Source organism: Malus sylvestris, chromosome 2 (genome assembly GCF_916048215.2).
Source record: "Malus sylvestris chromosome 2, drMalSylv7.2, whole genome shotgun sequence".
NCBI classification, from domain to species: Eukaryota; Viridiplantae; Streptophyta; class Magnoliopsida; order Rosales; family Rosaceae; genus Malus; species Malus sylvestris.
Window position 1 is genome coordinate 36,743,885 of NC_062261.1, and position 22,391 is coordinate 36,766,275.

At 36.0% G+C, this 22,391-nt stretch overlaps 2 protein-coding genes across 9 annotated transcripts in view; one reads left to right on the forward strand and one right to left on the reverse strand.

Moving 5' to 3' along the window:
* Positions 1-13,495, forward strand: part of LOC126598866 (carotenoid 9,10(9',10')-cleavage dioxygenase 1-like) — a 28,084-nt gene extending 14,589 nt beyond the window's left edge. The window contains exons 1-14 of one of the 5 annotated variants that reach the window (XR_007615003.1): positions 7,621-7,958; positions 8,041-8,111; positions 8,199-8,213; positions 8,841-8,952; positions 9,040-9,139; positions 9,616-9,678; positions 10,060-10,170; positions 10,251-10,435; positions 10,697-10,835; positions 12,013-12,118; positions 12,194-12,295; positions 12,393-12,644; positions 12,748-12,961; positions 13,206-13,243. Coding sequence is in view for 4 of the 5 variants with exons in the window: in XM_050265249.1 (XP_050121206.1) it covers positions 7,722-7,958; positions 8,041-8,117; positions 8,832-8,952; positions 9,040-9,139; positions 9,616-9,678; positions 10,060-10,170; positions 10,251-10,435; positions 10,697-10,835; positions 12,013-12,118; positions 12,194-12,295; positions 12,393-12,644; positions 12,850-12,961; positions 13,206-13,235 (1,635 nt within the window). In the remaining variant the exon portion in view is untranslated. The other 4 variants (XM_050265243.1, XM_050265249.1, XM_050265267.1 and 1 more) reach the window with 4 other exon arrangements.
* On the reverse strand, positions 1,706-21,105 carry LOC126598924 (nuclear transcription factor Y subunit A-4-like). Of its 4 annotated transcripts, XM_050265317.1 has the most exons (8): positions 20,948-21,105; positions 19,141-19,391; positions 18,526-18,641; positions 18,279-18,350; positions 17,367-17,531; positions 16,427-16,658; positions 2,186-2,378; positions 1,706-2,093 (listed from the first exon to the last, which is right to left on the reverse strand). In XM_050265317.1, exons 2-7 carry the CDS (start codon positions 19,376-19,378, stop codon positions 2,200-2,202), a joined length of 1,002 nt encoding a protein of 333 aa, XP_050121274.1. In that variant the 5' UTR covers positions 19,379-19,391; positions 20,948-21,105; the 3' UTR covers positions 1,706-2,093; positions 2,186-2,199. The 4 variants fall into 4 exon arrangements, with proteins under 4 accessions (XP_050121274.1, XP_050121292.1, XP_050121265.1 ...); XM_050265335.1 differs by lacking the exon at positions 16,427-16,658 and having other exon boundaries at positions 2,186-2,610; XM_050265308.1 differs by lacking the exon at positions 2,186-2,378 and having other exon boundaries at positions 16,234-16,658.
* Between the last annotated feature and the right edge of the window lie 1,286 nt (positions 21,106-22,391).

Here is a 22,391-nt window from a genome sequence, read left to right on the forward strand (position 1 = left end):
AAAAAAATTAACTTTAGGTTGATAAATTTTCAAAACACACTTAGAGCTCATTAAGATATGCTTTTAAAATGACTGAAAACGCTTTTGGTGAAAAATATTTTTGAAAACAATCCTTAGTAAAAATGCTAGTAAATCCTTGAAAAGCACTTTAAGTGCTTCCTGGAAGAAGCACAAAACTAGTGCTTCTTGTATAAAACACTTAAAGTCCTTTTGGAACCCAAAAACATTTTATTTAAAAGCCCTTTCAGTTATTTTAAAAGCACATCCAAACGAGCCTTTAGTCTCGTGAACTTTTCTACTACTCATGATTAACTTCACATAGTTTATTTTTTATACTAATAATTTGACTAAAGATTAACCCATGTTTATCATAAACTCTAATTTCTTTCATGTGGTTTTATATTTTTTTTTTGGTCAAACAATAGATAAATTTATTAATAATTAGATTTATTTTTTTTATATTTCTAGAATTTTCCAAGAAAAAGTAAATTTGACATGTACATTCCTTTTCCCCTTTATTTATGACTTCCTTGATTCATAACTTTCACCAATCCAAATATGCATTACTTTCTCTCAGCAATTTGGTTCCTACCTGTATCAACTCACTAAATCCTAAACAAATCATCTACTTGGTTTCTAGCTACAAGCACAATGGATGAACAAAGAATAACCAATTTGCTTAACAAGCAAAAAAAAAAAACAAAAAACAAAAATCATAAAAACAAGAAAATATGAAAACTAGAAAATTGAAAAACCTCAAACAAATTAAGCATATATGAATCAATGTTTCTAAAAACCAAAATATGGTGAAAGAAAAAGAGAAAAAATCCCTCAGGAAAGCCTGGTTTCAACCTGGAGAGCACGAAAGCAATTCAGAATTGGCTCCTCAACCTCTGCAGAAAAGGGACCACCAATCTTTTTAATTGTAATTTCATGCATGCTCCTCAGATTACTAAATTGTTCATCATTGGGACATCTCTGTGTGCGATGAGCAAAATACGACAACAACTTCAATCGAGAGAGAGAAGGCGGGGAAGGGAGAGGGAGGAAGGGAGGTGATTGCAAGATGTGTGGTAGGGTTTCAGCTTTGTTTGGGCTGGGCTTCATTGAGATCTATAAAGCTATTTGTTTTCTCATGCCTTGTTTCCAAAATTCTTTTTAATTCTACATTTTCATAGGAAATTTTTGGGTTCTGATATCTGATTTCCAAAGCTATTAGGTTTTTTATTTTCAATCTTAAACATTCTTTATTTTCAATCTTAAACATTCAATTTTTGTATAAATTAATACCATGTAACTTTGTCATAACCAAAAATTTATATGTTTCTTAATACGTCGTTCATAATATAAGTTAAGTCAGTTTGTCATATTTTCATAGAACATAATAGTTTGCAAAATCATCATTTTGCAAAATGGAAAAATATTTATATGAAAACTTAATTTATTCTTTTCCTCTTTTGGTTACAACTCTACTTAATTTACTCACAAGTCACAACACACACCCTAAAGCTAAATTTACTCAAAACACCCCAGCTCCCCCTATTAACATCCTCATTCAAAATTGTGGACACTAGTTTGGTTTTTGCACAATTAAATTGGAGTATTATAAAAAAAAAAAAACTAAACAATAATCAAACCCAGTAGTGCCTCAAAAAGTAGTTGGACTGTTAAGAAAACCAGATAGTAATCAAAACATAAAATATAATTATAGCTACATTTAGAAACACAGATAAAATTCTCCCCTCCAGGGATGGGAAATAGTCTTTTCAAGAGTCACCACAACCCTAAATTTCGTCCGAAACACAAGTCACAACACACTTTCGAAAATCAAAATACCGGCAGTGTTTAGAATCTACGCATTCACAACTAATTTTCTGGTTTTAAGTTCCCAACTGATGCCTTTTGTTACTGTTTCTACAACAGGAGTAAGTGCAAGCGATGGCAGGCTCAAGATGACATGAATTCCACCACCATCTCCTTCCGCCCCACCCCCAATAATTACAAAGTAACCAAAGCCAAGAATGAGTTGCCTGATACTGACATTGCGCAGCCGGGTTTCCTCCAAGAGAGACTCTGCACGCCTTGAGCATCTCCTGCAAGATATAAGCCTCTATGTTATACAAGAAGATGGACAACTGATAAAAACGGTTTGCCACATGAAACCCTGTCAAGAGGGGACCCAAACCTCGTAGAGGGATCTCATTTACTGGGGATGGCACCGCGAGACGACCCATTCAACTGCATGTTTTCCCTCTGTTGACCCAGGAACACACTTTCCTTGCTGTCACCAAACGTGGAAGGGTATGCTGATGATGGGCCATGACCATTGACATTACCATTAGAGTGTGTGTGGTGGCTGTGTGTCCTGAGCCATTGACCTGACCTGTCTTGCTGGACATTTAAGGAATCAAAATTCCCATTGCTGGTATTTGGACAGCACTCAAAACCAGATTTGGCAGATTCAGCTGAATGGTTTCCATCCAAATTCATGCCTTTTTTTAGTGAGGAATTTTCGTCATTATCATCTTGTTTCTTCGTATTAAGGAAGCGACCTCCACACCCCCTTGCCCTCCTTAATGCATGCAGGTGTCGAGACTCATGAAGATATGGCTGTACAGTGACAATAAAATCATATGTCAAACAGGCCCTAAAGGACAAATTACTAAGCAGAAGAAGCAGATCAAGTAGTTACTGATGTATGAACATAAAACCTAAAAAAACCACCATGTATCGTCAAGGCTTTACCACCCAAATTTAAGCCTAAAGCATGTGTCCGGGAGTGAAAAAATCGATAGATCCACCAATATGGTTGTAAAAAGTATATGCTAATATGAACATGGAAGGAAAGATATTTTCATTCAGCATATCGCCAACATTACTTTGATATCACCAATTTACATACCAAAAAAAAGGACACCGGTGAAGACGAGTCAGAAATGACTGCTACTTACCGACATTTACCAATATTTCTGATAATACATCTCCAGAGTTCCAGTGTTTCTATAGATATTTCCATATTTCTAACTTCCAAAATTGTATAACTTTATCAACTTTGCTACTAGTTGATCCACCTTAGACTTTAGATTTCAAGCTCATACTTGCTACTAGTTGATCCACCTTAGACTTTAGATTTCAAGCTCATACTTGCTACTAGTTGATCCCATATTCACAAGTCACCCTACACGTCATACTACTTGGCATGAGTAGTTTACTTATTTAATTTAATTAAAGCTGTATTGATGGGTTTTCTTCAGAAATTAGACATAGAGAACAAATATTCATTAAACTCCATATTTTATCCTTGCTGGTTTCTTGTACCCAACTCCCCATGAGTTTGAAGAATGAAAGAATTGAAATCATTTACCTTTCGAGCTTTTATAAGTTTCTTTTCAAGCTCAGCTTTAGCACGTGACTGTCTTCTCAAAATACCATGGTACTGCTTGGCATTTGCATACACAGGCTACTCTTCCATATCAGGAGGCAAAGGCATTCTACCAGGATGCATACCATAGAAGTGGGGAGACAACTAGCATCACGCTAAAAGCCATCAGATATGAAACGACAACTTTTCTCAACACTAAATTCAGTGCAGTACGATAATATTCATCCTATTGCTTATACAAGACTAGAAAGTGCAAGAGTTGCATCTATTGTGGACTACAACATTGATTACCAAACATGTATATATGGTACCAAACCCGACAGAAAAAACATAAATACATATTTTTATCACAAATGGTCCTTTATCTTTTACCAACTCATCAGTTTGGTCCTTTGTGTTTCAAGCTCATCAATTTCGTCCCTTATCTATTTTAACGGAATTTAATGGTAAGGATTACATTGATGAGTGAGACAGTAGATAAGGGACGAAATTGGATGATATTGTGAATTAGATGAAGATTCATGTGAAGAACCTTCATTTCGCGACTGTGGTGAAGACCATGTTCTTCGTGGGTGGACAAAATCTAGATATTCCAAATGTCTATTTGTTTGAAACGGAAGAATTCAATTTCAATGCCAACAATCTACTTTTATGTAAAGAAACATTTTGTTCGTATAATTTCAACACAAGACACTCATAATTCGAGAGAGAATTCTCTTTGAACTAGTGAGGATGATGCATGATGGAAAATGAAACATGAAATATGTGAAACAGAAGAGTTGGAAGCATTGAATTTTATTTAATGCATTAAATATATGTTAGATGAACTAGGCATATGAAGGGATCTTTTGCTAATCACAGAATTGCAAAACTAGGGGACGATACGTATCAAAGACCCAAATATACGCCTCTAATCGTGAAAAGGGTTTTACATCAAGAAAACATCATGATCGAATTCATGTTGATCAACTTTAGGGAAACATGATTTCTATGATAAAATCAAGAAAAGCATTGTGATCGAATTTCTCCTTATCAAATTTAAGGAAACACGAGTACGATAAACTAGTTGAAATGCAAAAATAGGGTCATCACTTTATCATGATTCAAATTTCTTCGACCGACACCATTCATTATAAAATGAGATTGATATCTATTTTAGCGATTGCACCTCTTTTGCCCCGAGTAGGAATCAAAGAGTCGCATCCTAGTTTGTGTCAGTCATAGAAACCGATTGACCCCCAAAGATCCAATTGTCTCAGTGTTGTGTTTAATAGAAGTAATAGTGGCTACCTACGTTGTAATCTGTATGCCAATCCTTTATAGGGCTCCGTTGTATTCTGTCCATTTGGACTTTGTTTTATGAATGTTCTCTACCTTCTGACAAAAAAAAAAGTAATAGTGGCTAGATCAAAGTGAATGGATACTTCTCTAGTTTTCATTCCAAATTTCCAATAGCAAGAAAGAAGAATTATTTAGTTGGTCTTTCTTTTGTGGCTTGATGTCTATCATATCTCTTTTGTATTGTATTAGGTTTACCACTATACATACAGTAACATATGTAATAATTATTCTATCATTATTTACTTTACAGACGTTATTTTTGGATATCAAATATATCAATGTCACATCGGTTGTACCTTGTGCTCGGGTAAGATCACGATTAGGGATGACCAACGAAATTCAGAATTTGTTTTTGAGGTCGGCGCTTGGGTTTCTGAACCCGAACATACCCACTGGGGTATGTAAAGCATAAAGGAGGTACGTAAAACGTAGCTGTTGTGCTTCTTGTTTGCTGTTTTTTGTTGGATTGCCTTGCACTCACCGCCTGTTATCCTATTGCGTAATGAATTGATGGAATTCATATCTATTTATGACGATGACGAGGAAACAATAATACAACTTCTGGCTACTTTAGAAGAGATCAGGCCCGAGAAGGTACGTCCGTAGTAGTCATCATCAGTCAGGTTTCCCAGATGCCCTTTTACTCACTGTTATCACTTTGCTTACATACTTATTTCCCTTTCAGATAGGCAAATGTGCTATGAAGTCTTTGGAGAAAAGATGTCGGATTCCATAAGAGAGACAGCTGATTTGGATGATGTTGGCAGTATATTCAAATAATATAAAGGAGTTTGATTAGGATCATACCTAACGTAATTAACGAATTTTGTATCGTCGTCTCATTTGCATGAACCACGAACAAGAGTGTCACCAAAGGTTGGATTCGGTTCATCTAGCCCAGCTAGCTTGTCTACATACTTTATGCTCTAGCATAGAGATCAAACCTCCATGGATCTTAGTAGTCTCCTACTCCTAGGGCAAAGATGATACCCTAGAGGCTAAACTAAGAGAGAAAAATATTACTAAGACCATCTCCAACTCTTGGTTAAAACCTAAAATTTTTAGCCCGGAAACAGTTTTTTTTGCTCCAACCATTCTCGGTTAAAATTTTAGCCCAGATTATTAAAGAATGAATTTAGATTATTTTTTTTTTATTAAAGTAACTTTTTTAAAAGAAAAAATTATGTAGACTATCCTAATTTAATTTTATGAACATGTTAACAAAAAAATATTTAGATTCCGACAAATATTGAAAAATCACTAACCGACACCATGAAACTCGTGAAACACTATGAAACAATATGAAACACATAAAATAATTTTTTTAAATACTTTAGCTGTTATATTTAAATTTGGACCGTTAGATAATTTTTTTTACTGTTGGATTTCATCAAATTAGATCTTAACAATTGGATTAAATGAATTTATAAATATATAACTACAAAAATATACATATATGATGGGTCAGCCTCACTAACCTAGGAAAGAAATAATCTTGAGCTAAATTTGGGCCATAAATGAGTTTTGAGTTTTAACTCATTTTAGCCCCAAGGGTTGGAGCAAATTGAGGTAAGTTTAGAACCTAAAATTTGAGTTTTTACTCCAAGGGTTGGAGTAGGTCCAAGGGTTCTCTTCTCCTCTTGAGCTAAGTGAATTGTTGCTCTTGGTGTCTCTTCTCCCTTTCCCAAACCCTCTAAATAGTGGCTAGGAGGAGAGGAGAAAAAGAAATTATCGAACGTGGGACAGAAGACCCCAATAGCAAAACACCCTAATTTGGGTGGATTAATTATTGGTTTGATAACGTGAAGTCAAAGTGGAAGACTTGTTTTCCCCTTCCCATGGGTCTGCTCTTTAACAACCATGCATGGTTGGTACCTACGATTATATTGGAATAGAATGAAATGGATGGACTACTAAATTTGGGGATTATTCTTTAAAAAATTGGGATAAAAACACATGTTTTAGTTTTATTAGCAGGAAACATCGTTATAACAGTCTATTCGTATTGTACAAGTCATTTTCTCGGTGAGCAGAAGGATTTTGGGCACACCAGAGATGAATACTGGAACTCATAAATTTAAAGAGCATCTTGTACCACAGGAAACCAATAATATAATAGAGAGTTGACGAGTTGGCAATAGGAGCAACTATATGTACAGTAACGGCAGCACTTTACAGTTTGAGAAAGCAGTATCTTTATTAAGTTATCTCAACCTCTGCACTCTGTTATGTTGAAAACTGAAATAGTAAGGAACGAGTTATCCGAAAAATGTAAAAGCCTTGAGTGGTGAATGATTCTTATGATAAGTCGTTGATTAAGTCGTTCTCTTTAAGATGTTTTACGGCTCTGTCCAAATTGTGCAAGTAGTTCACAAACACTACATCGTCGCCAGGATAAAACAACCCAGAACCTTCTTCTTCTAATAAAATTCTTCATTGTACAGTGGAAGAACCTTCGAACTCACACCCTCTCAATGTTGCTTACCAAAACTATGTATCATAAAATATATATTTTTTTCGTATATTTCCAATGATTCCGGGGACACCTATATATACATTTAGAATAAAGAGACGTTGAAGATTTGAGAGAATTGAAAGCAAGACAAAATCAAAACGTAAGTCAAATAAAATAGTTTGATTGCGTATCATGTCAGAATTTTCTTCTCTATTCAGAGAAGTAATGGCGCCTTTCAAACTTAAAAGGAGATAACTACTAAATTGAAAAGTCAACGGCATGTTTCAAACTTAAAAAGCTGTAACTCCTTATCTTATAAATCAATTGGCTGTTATGCATAGAATAATGATAATAAAACAAAATATAAATATATTTAAATATTTAAATAAAAACATATTTACTTCAATATGTTGTTTCCTACGTTCCACGACAAAACGTTAAACGTAGCACTGCCATTACCAACACGCGATAAACACCCCCCTTCCCTCCATTTCCACCACGCAGACTCGCTGACTTCGACCAAGGATCAGAAACCAGACAACAATGGCGGAGGTCGAAGTTAACGACGAGAAGCAGCAGCTCAAGAGCAGCGCCATAGTGGTCCCTAACCCAAAACCCAACAAGGGTTTTTCTTCAAAAGTGGTGGACTTGATCGAGAAGCTGATCGTGAAGTGGATGTACGACTCTTCTCAGCCTCACCACGACCTCGCTGGCAACTTTGCTCCGGTGGCTGATGAAACTCCTCCCACCACCAACCTCCCTGTCATCGGCCATCTTCCTGTACCTCTCTCTCTCTTTCTCTCTCTCTCTCTCTCTCAATTGCCAATTGTCCTGCCAATGACATGCCATGTATGAAATGCAGGAGTGCTTAAATGGAGAGTTTGTCAGGGTGGGGCCCAACCCAAAGTTTGCACCAGTTGCTGGATATCACTGGTATGTCTCTGTTAGTTGTTGGAAATAATGTTTCAGAGATTAGTCATCTGTATTTTGTGCTGATGTTCCTTATTGCTATCCTTGCAGGTTTGATGGAGATGGGTGAGTGATTCCCCTGTTTTTTTTTTCTTTCCATTTTTCACATCAATATTTATGTTTTGATTTCAAGTTTTCTGAACAATTTGTTTGTAGGGTAATTATGTTATTGAATTCAATTTCCATGCTAAAATTGAGATAAGCCATAAATAGCTTAAATTGCTTCTGTTCAGTATTCGTGTCGTTGGCCGAATTGGTAAAGTCACTGAATCAGTGTTGGGGAATATTGGAAGAGTATCTTCTGTTAAGGATTCAGTACGACTGTTTTTTCTTGCTATTGTAAAATGTGGCTAGTTGTGCTTCATTACTCCCTAATTACTCTTATCTTCGTCGTGTTCTCCACTTTCTATTTGCTTGCTTGCTTTCTCGAGGTAGACTTTTCGGAGAACTGTTTCTCGGTGCATTTGGTGAAATATGCATCTGTTTTCCAGCATGTACGCATTGATTGTTTACGCACCTTCATTTCTGGTACTGCATTCAATGATTTATTTTACGGCTCAGCGTTAAGATTTACAGTTATTGCTCTTTTAGATTGTTATAAGTTATGATATTTCCTTGGTTTAATTGTGTGTATCAAATTATAAATTGGACAAAGCAAGTAAAGGTATACATGTTATTGTTAACATTTTGCAGTATGGTTCATGGTATGCGCATCAAAGATGGAAAAGCAACTTATGTCTCCCGCTACGTAAGGACGTCACGTCTTAAGCAAGAAGAATATTTTGGAGGTTCTAAATTTATGAAGGTATATCATTGCAATTTGGTTTACGCTTGTGCCATACACGTTAGTTGGGAGATTCCTTTCTTACGTTCCTCAATGTGTCATTTCCAGATTGGAGACCTTAAGGGGTTTCTCGGCTTATTCATGAAGAGCTTGCAAATGCTAAGAGAAAAACTGAAAATATTAGATATGTCTTATGGTTTTGGGACTGGTAAGGTGTTCTTGTGCGAAATGTTTTTTTAACCGCAACAATTTTTATTTTCTGTACAATTTTGAAAGCAGTTTTCCATGCATTATCCTGTTTTAAAGTTAATGTCAAAACTGCGACAATTTCTTGGCTTTAATGCCTTTGGTTACTGATATTTGTATAGGATTTTAAATCCATACACCACAATTTAGTATGCATGGACACGTCCGGTTGTGAAAGTTGGGGGTAAGGCTAGCCAATATTCACCTCTTCCAGACCCTGCGTAAAGCGGGAGCCTTGTGCACTGGGTATGACGACACCTTGATTGAAGTAAAATTTACATAGTTGAAATTTGCGTAGTTAAAATTTACATGTTACCATTTATGAAATTTTCATGCCTCTTAAATTTTATCCTTGAAATCCTGGCTAATGAAGAAATCGTGTCCTTTTACTTGCCTAAGAAAGCAGTGAACATAAATAACTGTTTTCTACATTTCCAGGTAACACAGCTCTCACATATCACCATGGGAAGCTTCTAGCTCTTCACGAGGCGGATAAACCTTGTAAGCAGAACTCACCCATTTTCTTGCATCTACTTTTCAATTTCAATCAATTCAAGGATCCTTTGGGATGAAGAGATTACTTGTTCTTGGATTGCACAACTTCTTTTGATGCAATATAGATGACTGGTTTTTGTGGTTGAGAAAAAGAAAAAGCCTTGAAATGGAAACCTTTGTGTCGCCTCCTATATATTTCCAGGACTAAGACATATTGGTACTTTTTTTTTCTTTTCTGTTTCAGTGGAACTGAAGTTGCTTATGTTGCATTAGCAATGAAATAGAAACAATTTGTGTTGCCTCGTATATTTCTGCGGGACTCAAACATATTGGTACTCTTGTCTATTTCTAGTTTGTAAAGGAAACTGTTCGTTTTGCATTATGCAGATGTCCTCAAAGTTTTGGAAGATGGAGATCTGCAAACGGTTGGCTTGCTGGATTATGATAAGAGACTGACACATTCCTTCACTGCTCATCCAAAGGTTGACCCATTCACTGGTAAGTACATTTTCATAATAATGTATTTCTTCAGCCTTATAAGGAGATTTTCCTGTCAACTTATGAAGTACATAATGCAGGTGAGATGTTTACATTTGGCTATTCATGGACTCCGCCATATGTCACTTACAGAGTTATTTCGAAGGATGGTTTCATGCATGACCCTATACCGATAACAATACCAGACCCTGTCATGATGCATGATTTTGCAATTACTGAGAACTATGCAATTTTCATGGATCTCCCCCTGATCTTCAAACCAAAGGTCTGAAATTATTTTCATCTAGTTTTTTCTATGCATTCTTGGGCTTGTTGCTAAAAGCTTAAGCTTTTTCGATCAACATTACTCAATATGGTATTGTGTTCGAGTGTTGATCCAAATGATTCATGGACATTGAGTGGCACTACCCACTTCTATTCCACTTAAGTTTTGGATCAATGAATAACTTAACAGTAATTATTCTGAACATTAAACAATCACATTAAAATGAGATTTAACATGTTATTATTTTTCTTTTTTTTCCAGGAAATGGTTAAGGAACAAAAGTTGATATTCACATTTGATCAAACAAAAAAAGCTCGCTTTGGTTTACTTCCACGGTATGCAAAGGATGAGTTGCTAATCAGATGGTTCGAGCTTCCAAATTGCTTCATTTTCCATAATGGTGCGCATATTTGCTTCCTATCGTAGTGCAACAAAACAATGTCTTTGAAACAAGTATTGTTTTTTTAGTAAGTTCAATATATATTTAAAATACCTGCATGCTATTAAAATTTAATTGGTGAAGCACAGCATACACTGTTAAAGAAGTGCTGCAATTCCTTTACTTTTATTATTCTTTTGAGGCATTACTAAGAAGGGTTATCATCTGAGGAGCGTGATCACTTTCTACTAAAAAAATGTTGTGACTTTCACCCTTTTTTTTTCTGAAATCTTAAATTTGTTTTACGGTGTATCAATTGAGCCCTGTATCCTTGCTGTTTTGGCAGTTTTTTTTCCTTGCTACTTGTAGTTGGGTTCAAACCAATATGTTCTATGTAGGTTTCTGCCTATCAGCTCCCTTCCTATGCATACCACCTGTCTGATTCAGGCCGCAAAAATCCTACCAGCTATCTAGAATTTTTATTATTTTTCTTTCTGTTCCATTGATCTTTATGTTAATTCAGTTTTTCTTCTCGGTTTCATAGAGTAGTACTGATCTAACTTCCAGTTCCATATTATCCTTGAATTCCTCTAGCTAAAATTCCAGACCACCTGAACTTATCAAGGCTTACGGAAGTTATTTTAGCCCCCTTTGATTAAGTTCAGGTTTGTCTGCATCATATGCTGACTAGGAGGGAATTGTTCTTCTCTGACTCCCATCTACCGACGAATAACCGATCAACCATTACATCTGTTATTCTTTTTGGTAACTTTTCCTTAATGTAAATTGGGACCTTTTTGGATTAACCAATATGCCAAAATTCTGGTATATCCTTGACTGACTTGGAAGAATATTAGTTGATATGGCACAATTGTAACTCCACGTTATTCATTTCAGTCTGGAAGTAGTTTAGATTTCTGCAAATCATAATTTATAGTTCAACAGTCTGCAAAGTGGTTTTCTGTCTATTCATGTGCATGTAATGAAAACAGAAATGAAATGGCTCTGTTAGTTTGTCCTGTTCAGTCCCGGAACTTTACTAATGACCGGATTTTTGTTCAAAATGTGTAACTTATAGTTACTGTCGATTGGTTCAACAATAGTACCTATGATCATGCATGGTTCGTGTTTACGCTATGCTTAAAGCTCTTTCTTGTCTACGTTCTGATGGTTTGCCCTTTTTTCCCCTTTTATGTAGCTAATGCTTGGGAGGAGGAGGATGAAGTTGTTTTAATCACATGCCGCTTTGAGAATTTTGATTTGGAAATGTTCAAAGAAAAGCTTGAAAACTTCAGAAATGAGCTGTAAGAGATTTTGACAGATGTTGCTGACTTGATTCCTTGAGAGATGGTGCTTCTGACTGTTCTAATTATTTTCAGGTACGAAATGAGATTCAACTTGAAAACTGGTCTAGCATCCCAAAAGAAACTATCAGAAGCGGCTGTAGATTTTCCCAGGGTGAATGAGAGCTACACCGGAAGGTACGCATATCCTTTCCCTGGGAGCTGCCTAGTGTTCTTTTAGGCTAGTGTAACATTCATGTTTACTTATTTCATCAATTAACTTGTGTGAAATCAGGAAGCAGCGTTATGTGTACGGAACCTTGCTGGACAGCATTTTCAAGGTTACAGGAGTAGCCAAGTTTGATCTGCATGCTGAACCAGAGGTTGGAAAAACACAAATTGAGGTTGGAGGAAATGTCCAAGGCCTCTATGACCTGGGACCTGGCAGATTTGGTTCTGAGGCTATTTTTGTCCCTCGCACTCCTGGCGTTACTTCTGAAGAAGATGATGGCTACTTAATACTCTTTGTTCATGACGAGAACACTGGGTACTATTTTCATTTCTCAGACTATTTTTTTTTTTTCCGCTGGATATTCTTATAAACCATAATATAAGTTTCTTTATACCTCTCCGTGCTTATGCTTTTGAAGCTGAGTAAACCGGTGTTACCAGCGGTTATGCAGTGACGTGCGTGTGAAGTTCAATCTTCTTGAGGACAGACTGCAATCTAAACTTGCATTTTGATCATGCAGAAAATCAGCAATTCATGTAGTTGATGCAAAGACAATGTCACCAGACCCCGTTGCAGTTGTGGAATTGCCACACAGAGTTCCATACGGTTTGCATGCTATCTTCGTGACAGAGGTCAGCGCCACTTCAATTGTTCCGAAGATGCACCTTAATCTTTACTTCATTCTGCATCATGCAGTGCACATATTCACACGAAGATTGGGATCATGCAGATCAGTTTTATTTGATTTAATTTGACTCAAAACTGCCTTCTAAGTTCTAACCCGGTGCTTGCTTGCGTTTATGTTTCGTTCTCCTACTCTTACCATTCCTTTTCTTGGTAGCGCGCTTCTGATGTAAATTACGGTTTCTTGAACAGGAGCAATTGCAAGAACAAGCGAAGCTCTAATTGTTCGATCATTGGAAGAACCCGCAAGGGAAGGCAGGCCACTGTAATATAATGTATACACCTCTGTATTTAAACTACTCTTGTGATTTATACTTGTTGCTAACAAATTCGACTGCAATCGATAATATAATGATCGAACAAAATGTATACACCTCTGTATTTAAACTACTCTATTAGTCTGTTGTGTTTTAATTACTTGGAACAAAAATGAATCAATACCTATACCATCTTGATTAATGTTAATTATATACTTGGATGCATTTTCCGTTTTTCTTATTTGCATGGGGTCGTTTTTATGATTGCAATATCGACTGCAGTCGAATTTGTTAGCAACAAGTTAAGTGGTAATTAATTTTTGTCTCTCTTGTTGTGATTTTAGCTTACAAATCTTAATTATCTACCTCTTGGTGTATACGACGGCTAAATCTTACAAATCTTAATTATCTCCCTCTTGGTGTATACGACGGCTAAATCTTTTCTTGTCCAACAAGTCATCTTGATACTTGAAAGTGATAGCTTGAAGATTGAAGGTAGGTACCAAGTCATCACAAATGGGGCAAAATTGGCAAGCTTATTGAACTATAGGCTTCAACGTCTACAATGTTGATATAACAAAGAGGGAACCCAAATGACAATATTACCATCCTCCCAATTTGACTTAAAATGTGAAGTTTGAAATCTTTCAATCTATTTCTTTCTTTTGAACAAACGATATTTTATTTTAAACTAATCTAAACTGTGAGGATGGAAATTCAAACTTGAGTGCATAAGAGATCACATTCACACTAATTAATGTGGCATGTCAAAGGAACCTAAATGACAACATCACCATCCAATTTATGTTTTCAGCTCAAATCAATCACAATTACAAGAAATTGGAGGTCTATATGACCAGATTAGACAGACCACATTTTTGGCCAAGTAACGTAAGGTGTTTGATTCTATGGCTATCTGGCCTGAACCGCTTCGTGGACCTAAAAACAAAAAGATCGAGGCATCACTAATTTTGATTAATGTCAACGATCAAGTCTAAAAGATTGCTCATTTTATGACCAAAATGTCACGGATTCAAGTTGTGAAAACAGCCTCATTGCCAAAAAAAGATAAGGCTATGTACGAAAAAACGTTCATTTTTCAACCCTCCAAAGCGAGAAGCCTTGCCCAAAAACATTAGTTTTTATTTATGACTTCCTTGATTCATAACTTTGACCAATCCAAATAAGCATTGCTTTATCTCAGCAATTTGGTTCCTACTTGTATCAAACTCACTAATCCTAAACAAAGCATCTTCTTGATTTATAGCTACAAGCACAATGGATGAACAAAGAATAACTAATTTGCTTAACAAGCAAACAAAAACCAAAAAAAAAAAAAAAAACATAAAAACTAGAAAATTGAAAAACCTCAAACAAATTAAGCATATATGAATCAATGTTTCTAAAAAGCAAAATATGGTGAAAGAAAAAGAAAGAAAATCCCTCAGGAAAGCCTGGTTTCAACCTGGAGAGCACGAAAGCAATTAAGAATTGGCTCCTCAACCTCTGCAGAAAAGGGAGCACCAATCTTTTTAATTGTAATTTCATGCATTCTCCTCAGATTACTAAATTGTTCATCATTGGGACATCTCTAGCTGCTTTTACAGACAGACAGACAACTTCAATCGAGAGAGAGAAGGCGGGGAGGGACGGGAGGAAGGTAGGTTTTAGATTGCAAGATGTGTGCTAGGGTTTCAGGTTCGTTTGGACTGGTAATCACGTGGTCCACTGCCTTCCATCCAGATATTGCACTTTGGGCTGGGCTTCATTGAGATCTAGAAAACCTTTTGTTTTCTTATGCCTTGTTTCCAAAATTCTTTTTAATTCTACATTTTCAGAGGAAGTTTTTGGGTTCTGAAATCTGATTTCCAAAACTATTAGGTTTTTTATTTAGGAAAACTAATAAAAAAAATTTTAAAAATTTTGAATTTTAACGATAAGGATAAAATAAATGGTAAAGTGAATAGTACCAGAATTGATTTTTTAATGTACAAATGTGATTTTTCATTAAAGTGAACAGTATCAGAAGTTTTTCGTTAAATTTTCCTTTTTATTTTCAATCTTAAACATTCAATTTTCGTATAAATTAATACAATGTAACCTTGTCATAACCAGAAATTTATATGTTTCTCAATACGTCGTTCATGATATAAGATAAGTCAATTTGTCGTCTTTCCATAGACCAGAATAGTTTGCAAAATCATCATTTCGCAAAATGGAAAAATATTTACATGAAAACTTAATTTATTCTTTTCCTCCTTTGGTTACAACTCTACTTAATTTACTCACAAGTCACAACACACATCCTAAAGCTAAATTTACTCAAAACACCCCAGCTCCCCCTATTCACATCCTCATTCAAAATTGTGGAAACTAGTTTGGTTTTTGCACAATTAAACTGGAGTGTTGTAAAAATACGTAACAATAATCAAACCCAGTAGTGCCTCAAAAAGTAGTTGGACTGTTAAGAAAACCAGATAATTATAGCTACATTTAGAAACACAGATCAAATTCTCCCCTCCAGGGATGGGAAATAGTCTTTTCAGGAGTCACCACAACCCTAAATTTCGTCCGAAACCCAAGTCACAACACACTTTCGAAAATCAAAATACCTGCAGTGTTTAGAATCTACACATTCACAACTAATTTTCTGGTTTTAAGTTCCCAACTGATGCCTTTTGATACTGTTTCTACAACAGGAGTGAGTGCAAGCGATGGCAGGCTCAAGACGACATGAACTCCACCACCATCTCCTTCCGCCCCACCCCCAATAATTACAAGGTAACCAAAGCCAAGAATGAGTTGCCGGATACTGACATTGAACAGCCGGGTGTCCTCCAAGAGAGACTCTGCACGCCTTGAGCATCTCCTGCAAGATATAAGCCTCTATGTAATACAAGATGGACAACTGATAAAAACGGCTTGCCACATGAACTGAAACCCTGTCAAGAGGGGACCCAAACCTCGTAGAGGGATCTCATTTACTGGGGATGGTGCCGCGAGACAACCCATTCAACTGCATGTTTTCCCTCTGTTGACCCAGGAACACACTTTCCTTGCTGTCACCAAACGTGGAAGGGTATGCTGATGATGGGCCATGACCATTGCCATTACCATTAGAGTGTGTGTGGTGGCTCTGTGTCCTGAGCCATTTACCTGATCTGTCTTGCTGGACATTTGAGGAATCAAAATTCCCATTGCTGGTATTTGGACAGCACTCAAAACCAGATTTGGCAGATTCAGCTGAATGGTTTCCATCATAATTCATGCCCTTTTCTAGTGAGGAATTTTCGTCGTTATCATCTTGTTTCTTTTTATTAAGGAAGCGACCTCCACACCCCCTTGCCCTCCTTAATGCATGCAGGTGTCGAGACTCATGAAGATATGGCTGTACAGTGGCAATAAAATCATATGTCAAACAGGCCCTAAAGGACAAATTACTAAGCAGAAGAAGCAGATCAAGTAGTTACTGATGTATGAACATAAAACCTAAAGGAACCACCATGTATCATCAAGGCTTTACCACCCAAATTTAAGCCTAAAGCAAGTGTCCGGGAGTGAAAAAATCGATAGACCCACCAATGTGGTTGTAAAAAGTATATGCTAATATGAACATGGAATGAAATACATTTTCATTCAGCATATCGCCAACATTACTTTGATATCACCAATTTACATACCCAAAAAAACGACACTGGTGAAGATGAGTCAGAAATGACTGCTACTTACCGACATTTACCAATATTTCTGATAATACATCTCCAGAGTTCCAGTGTTTCTATTGATATTTCCATATTTCTAACTTCCAAAATTGTATAACTTTATCAAATTTGCTACTAGTTAATCCACCTTAGACTTTAGATTTCAAGTTCATACTTGCTACTAGTTGATCCTATATTCACAAGTCACCCTACACGTCATACTACTGGGCATGAGTAGTTTACTTATTTAATTTAATTAAAGTTGTAATGATGCATTTTCTTCAGAAATTAGACATAGAGAACAAATATTCATTAAACTCCATATTTCATCCTTGCTGGTTTCTTGTACCCAACTCCCCATGAGTTTGAAGAACGAAAGAATTGAAATCATTTACCTTTCGAGCTTTTATAAGTTTCTTTTCAAGCTCAGCTTTAGCACGTGACTGTCTTCTTCTCAAAATACCATGGTACTGCTTGGCATTTACATACACAGGCTCCTCTTCCATATCAGGAGGCAAAGGCATTCTACCAGGATGCATACCATAGAAGTGGGGAGGCAACTAGCATCACGCTAAAAACCATCAGATATGAAATGACAACTTTTCTCAACACTAAATTCAGTGCAGTATGATAATATTCATCCTATTGCTTATACAAGACTAGAAAGTGCAACAGTTGCATCTATTGTGGACTACAACATTGATTAGCAAACATGTATATATGGTACCAAACCCGACAGAAAAAACATAAATACATATTTTTATCACAAATGGTCCTTTATCTTTTACCAACTCATCAGTTTGGTCCCTTGTGTTTCAAGCTCATCAATTTCGTCCCTTGTATATTTTAACGGAATTGATGAGAGAAATATTGGTATGAAGTATGAATGTGCATAAATGCAAGCTTTGGAGAATAAAAGGTGTGATGTAATTAGGATTCCAGATAAAAGTATTTGCTTTCCCAATTTGTTTATAGGGGTAAATTACTTAATTAATAATTTAATTGACTTGGTTATAATTTAGTTTTCCATTTTTGGCTAGACGTGGACACTATTTGAACCCTTTTATCTCATTCTCCTTACTTCCTCAACATGGTATCCAGAGCATCATTGGCTCAAAGACCTATTGATATGATTAATGTATCTCATTTCCTCTTGCTTTCTCAACACATTTACAAGAGCATTATGGAAATCCTATATTTACAAAAGCTTCATTTTAACTGGCACAGTTCATTGAAGGTTTCCTGCCGTGCCAACTTATATACAATATATAGTACTGAAACAATATCAACAACTGCAGATTGCATACCATAGTTTGTGGCCCATAAGGAGTCAGCATCCCACCATATTGTGGATCTGCATACGGATACGATGACATAACCTGCATAGTTTAATGAACTTGTAAACCCTCTTGTTGAACAGCAGACATTTTTCCCAGAAGAAATTGGATGCATAGTAATGGATGCAAATTCCTGTTCTTCATGTGTCTGTAATTCTTTCCATATGTTTTAAGGTTTGTACGCGTAGAATGTGAGGAGAAAGGAGAAAGTACTTACAATTGAGTGGCCAACAAGTTCCATTTGTGAGTTTGGATCCATGTGTTGACCCATTGCAGGAACCACTGAGGATGAAACGCTTTTGGTATGTTGGTTTTCGCTACCACCATTCCCATCTGAACAAAAAGAAACTTGCATTAACACATAAGTCTATTTTTTTTTAACTAGACATAATTTTTTCGTAATGCACTTCCTTATTTTTTTTTCAACTAGATAAAGTTTTTCGTAAATAAACCGGCTCATAAACAAAATAAGTTAGTAGGACAAAGATTGTAATATCTAACACCATTGTTTAAGTACGGCCTACTTAATTTCTTTTTCTCCAAAAAATACTCAGTTGTATTAAGGCATTCAGCTTAGATCGTAAAAACATTGAACTTTTCCTTTATATCACAGATTAAAAGGTCTTGATCAGTATGTCAAACTGATGATACATTCTGTCCTTCAATCTCAGAAAGAACACAAAGTTATAGTAAAAGAAAATGAAAAGTTTTTCCGAATGGCTACTTTATATTTAATTTCTTATATCAGCAAGTGTATATAATCTCCCAGAACATATGAAAACTAAGTTCACATGAAATTTTCGAGGGATATGATAATTCAAAAAGTAACTACCAGACTGTGATTCTACTGTAGTCCGAAATTCTTTATTGAAGTTGGCCCGACCATCCAGCCTAGCATTAGTTTGTGCCTGCATAGCTCCATTCATGACCATACTACTACTATGATCCACCATAGATGATGCTGTACCATTCCCCACTCCACGCCACCAAGGTTGGGAGTAGATAGGTTGCAGCGCAGTCTCAGCACCATGCTCTATATGCAGATCTTCATTAGATTTAGCTGGCATCATTCACCACTTTCTCCTGAGAAGAATATAAGCATAGGTTTAACATTTAACATAAGTAAGGAAGATGAGGACAGAAACCAAAAGAAAGTACTGATCAACTGTCATGGCAGAAAGGAAAGGACAGAAAACCCCTACAATATGTAAATCCACTAGGCGCACATTCATGAAATCATATCCGAAGACAGAAACCAAACCATCATTCAGTTATAGAAAAATACATACATGGATCATAAAATAATTCAGCGAAACAAATCGAACAGAATGGTAAAGATTGATGTTCCATTTAAATCATAGTATTCCTAGTTAATAAGCCTTTTACCAAATTTCTTGAGGACAAAGCTAGGCGTAAGTACATCAACCAAACGTTGTAACAGCCGAAGACCTCTCCCAAAAATGTCACTTCCACTACAGTTTTGGATTCCCAAGCCTCACTTGCATGCTCTAGATCTTCCTACTGCATACCCAATGTGATTCAGGGGAATCACAATCCTCCCTCCTTCACAAATATTATGATTTCCCCTCTGGGTATCACAACGTCCCTTCCTTGGCGTTGGCACTTGCACCAGGAAGAAAATTGCACGCATAACAAATGGGCGGACCTTTGTGAATTGAGACGTAACAATTTACTTACCCATGTACAACTACTCAAAAGGAGTCTTAGCTCTCGCGTCCCACATCCATTATCCCATTGCATAGAGGGTCAGCGCCTTTTCTCTCAGTAGCAGGGATCAGTTGCTATAACTCTTTTCCCCAACTGACCGATAGGAAATGGGTTGGGATGCTCTTACACTATATCTGATGACCCCAGGCCTCTTCTAATAGTACTAACTCCAGCTGACATTTAGACTCCCAGGTTTAAATACCCTAAACACTGCTATCAAAAAGTTAAAGCGGTGGCGTAATGGGGTATTGCAATCTCCCCTCCTTTTGGGTAACCGTAGAGTTCCTACCATGAACTCGAGGAACACAGACAGGGATATCGTAAAGATAATTAATTTTCAAGCCAAAAAGAAACATAGGAGGGAATTTTATGCCCTCAACAATATTCTGTAAGTCCCTCTGAATTAAGCAATTATATACGAAATAAACAAAAATATAAGCACAAATCATTTGGGTATCTTTAACATGTAATTATATCTTTAATCATACGCAATTATAGAAAATAAAAAAATAAAAAAGCATGAACAAAAAATTCAAATTTATAAATGTGAAATACACGCAAATGGTGGATTGCCCTGGTTGATAGCGGGTTCAAACCTCGCCTCCCCTTAATCTAGCTTAGAGTAGCAACATCGTTCCTAATCAAAATAAATACATGTGAAATACACTGTCCTACTCCACTAAACCAGGCTAAATTTTCAAAAGCTTTTGCATCAAATGTTCAATTAAACCAAAAATTAGGGGGCAAAGCTGGAAATTTGAGCTCACTTTTCTACATCCAAAACCAAAGCTCGAAACTTTCTAATATTTTCTCGCAGACCAAACAGAGATTAGAAGGAGCTTTTCTAAGAAAAACAACAATTTCAAGCATGCAGACACTTTGGAGCAAAAAATTGGGAGGGAAAATCTTACAGTGGTGAGCCAAGTAGCAGGATAAGAACCCTAAGAAGAAGCTTTGATTTCAGGGATGGGAAGTCGTCGATGCAAGTCTCATTTTCTCTCTCTCTCTCTCTCTCTACCTTCTCTTTGCAACCTTAAGAGAGACAGTGGAAGGTGACGCAGACAGTTTAAAAATATGATAACCATTTTTAAAATATTATTCTGGAAATTAAATTAATATTCATTAGTTTAAATTTTAAAGAGAAGTTAAGATGACTTGACAAAATTAACCTTACAATTTTCTCTTTCTTTTCTTTTTACTAGTATATGCCTACATACAAAGTGTGTGTGAAATTTTTTACTTTTGTTTTTAAAATTGAAGGAGTGAGAACGAGAGAGAGAACGTGAGAGTGGGAAGAGAGGAAGAGATCTTTTTCTTTAAATTAGAAATGATAAAATTACCTGTAAGTGAGATTTAAACAAAAAAATAAAATTTTTGTTTTGTAAAATTACATTACTATTCTTAACTTTTTGTTGTGATAGAAGATAAAAATATATTTTCACTTTTTTTTTGTTGACAAAAAGAATTTCATTAATATGTAATTTGGATATATAAATCTGACTCACGTTTTGAGAATTTCAATACCAAATAATTATGTATAGTTCGTTGTATAGCTTAGTTGAATTCTCAATCTCCAAAGATATAGTGAAGATTTGATGCATGGGGAACCGAAAAAGAAAACGCGAATGAAAAAAAAAAGGTAACTTTGGAGTATGATTTTTATTTTCAAATTTTTCCCCACATATATATATGTATATATTTTTTGTCAAATAATAGATTTTGTTAGATTAATTTCCGACGAGATTCGAACTTATGTTGTCATACAAGAGTTTAACACTTTTTTACCATTGTGATAAAGGGCCACTTGCAAATTTTTTTTTTTTGTTTTTTTGTTTTTTTCGATACTTTTACAAATACAATTTTAAAAAAAAAAAGTGATGAAAATAAGTGGCAGGGGGTAATTTGGGCAATGTCCACCATTTGCTCTCCAAACTAATTTTGAAGTCTAGAAGCTTGGCCAGCGTGAATTTTGTATACAATTCCAAGTTAAAATTTTTAAGAAATTTATTTTCTTTCAACAAGTAGATTCAGAATTAAGAAAAGGACAAATATGAAAATAAAGGTCGCGCAACGTGTCGGCCTAGCAGCGTGTCCAGTGGGTCCCACTACTCAAAGCTATTTGAGCATTTTCCCAACGAACCAGGGTAGCAGTCAAACACATGTGCTACTTCTGCCACGCAATGGACGTGGGAATATGATGGGCACCCACGTGTATCCTTGTCAGTAAGGCCTTTTTCCAACTACTTTGTATATATAAGGGTGTGTTTGTTGTATCGGACGATTTTGAATTGAATTAGTTTTGGGGATTAATTTGAATTGGTTTAGACTAGATTAAACAGGACTATCTCAATTAAA

Excerpts from the sequence above, each read along its gene's own strand:
- LOC126598924 (XM_050265335.1), bottom strand. The coding sequence starts at position 19,378 with ATGATGCCAGCTAAATCTAATGAAGATCTGCATATAGAGCATGGTGCT. Across the intron at positions 18,642-19,140 it reads TACAGTAGAATCACAGTCTG|ATGGGAATGGTGGTAGCGAA; the intron begins GTAGTTACTTTT and ends CTTTTTGTTCAG. Across the intron at positions 17,532-18,278 it reads CTTATGGGCCACAAACTATG|TTGCCTCCCCACTTCTATGG; the intron begins GTATGCAATCTG and ends GCGTGATGCTAG.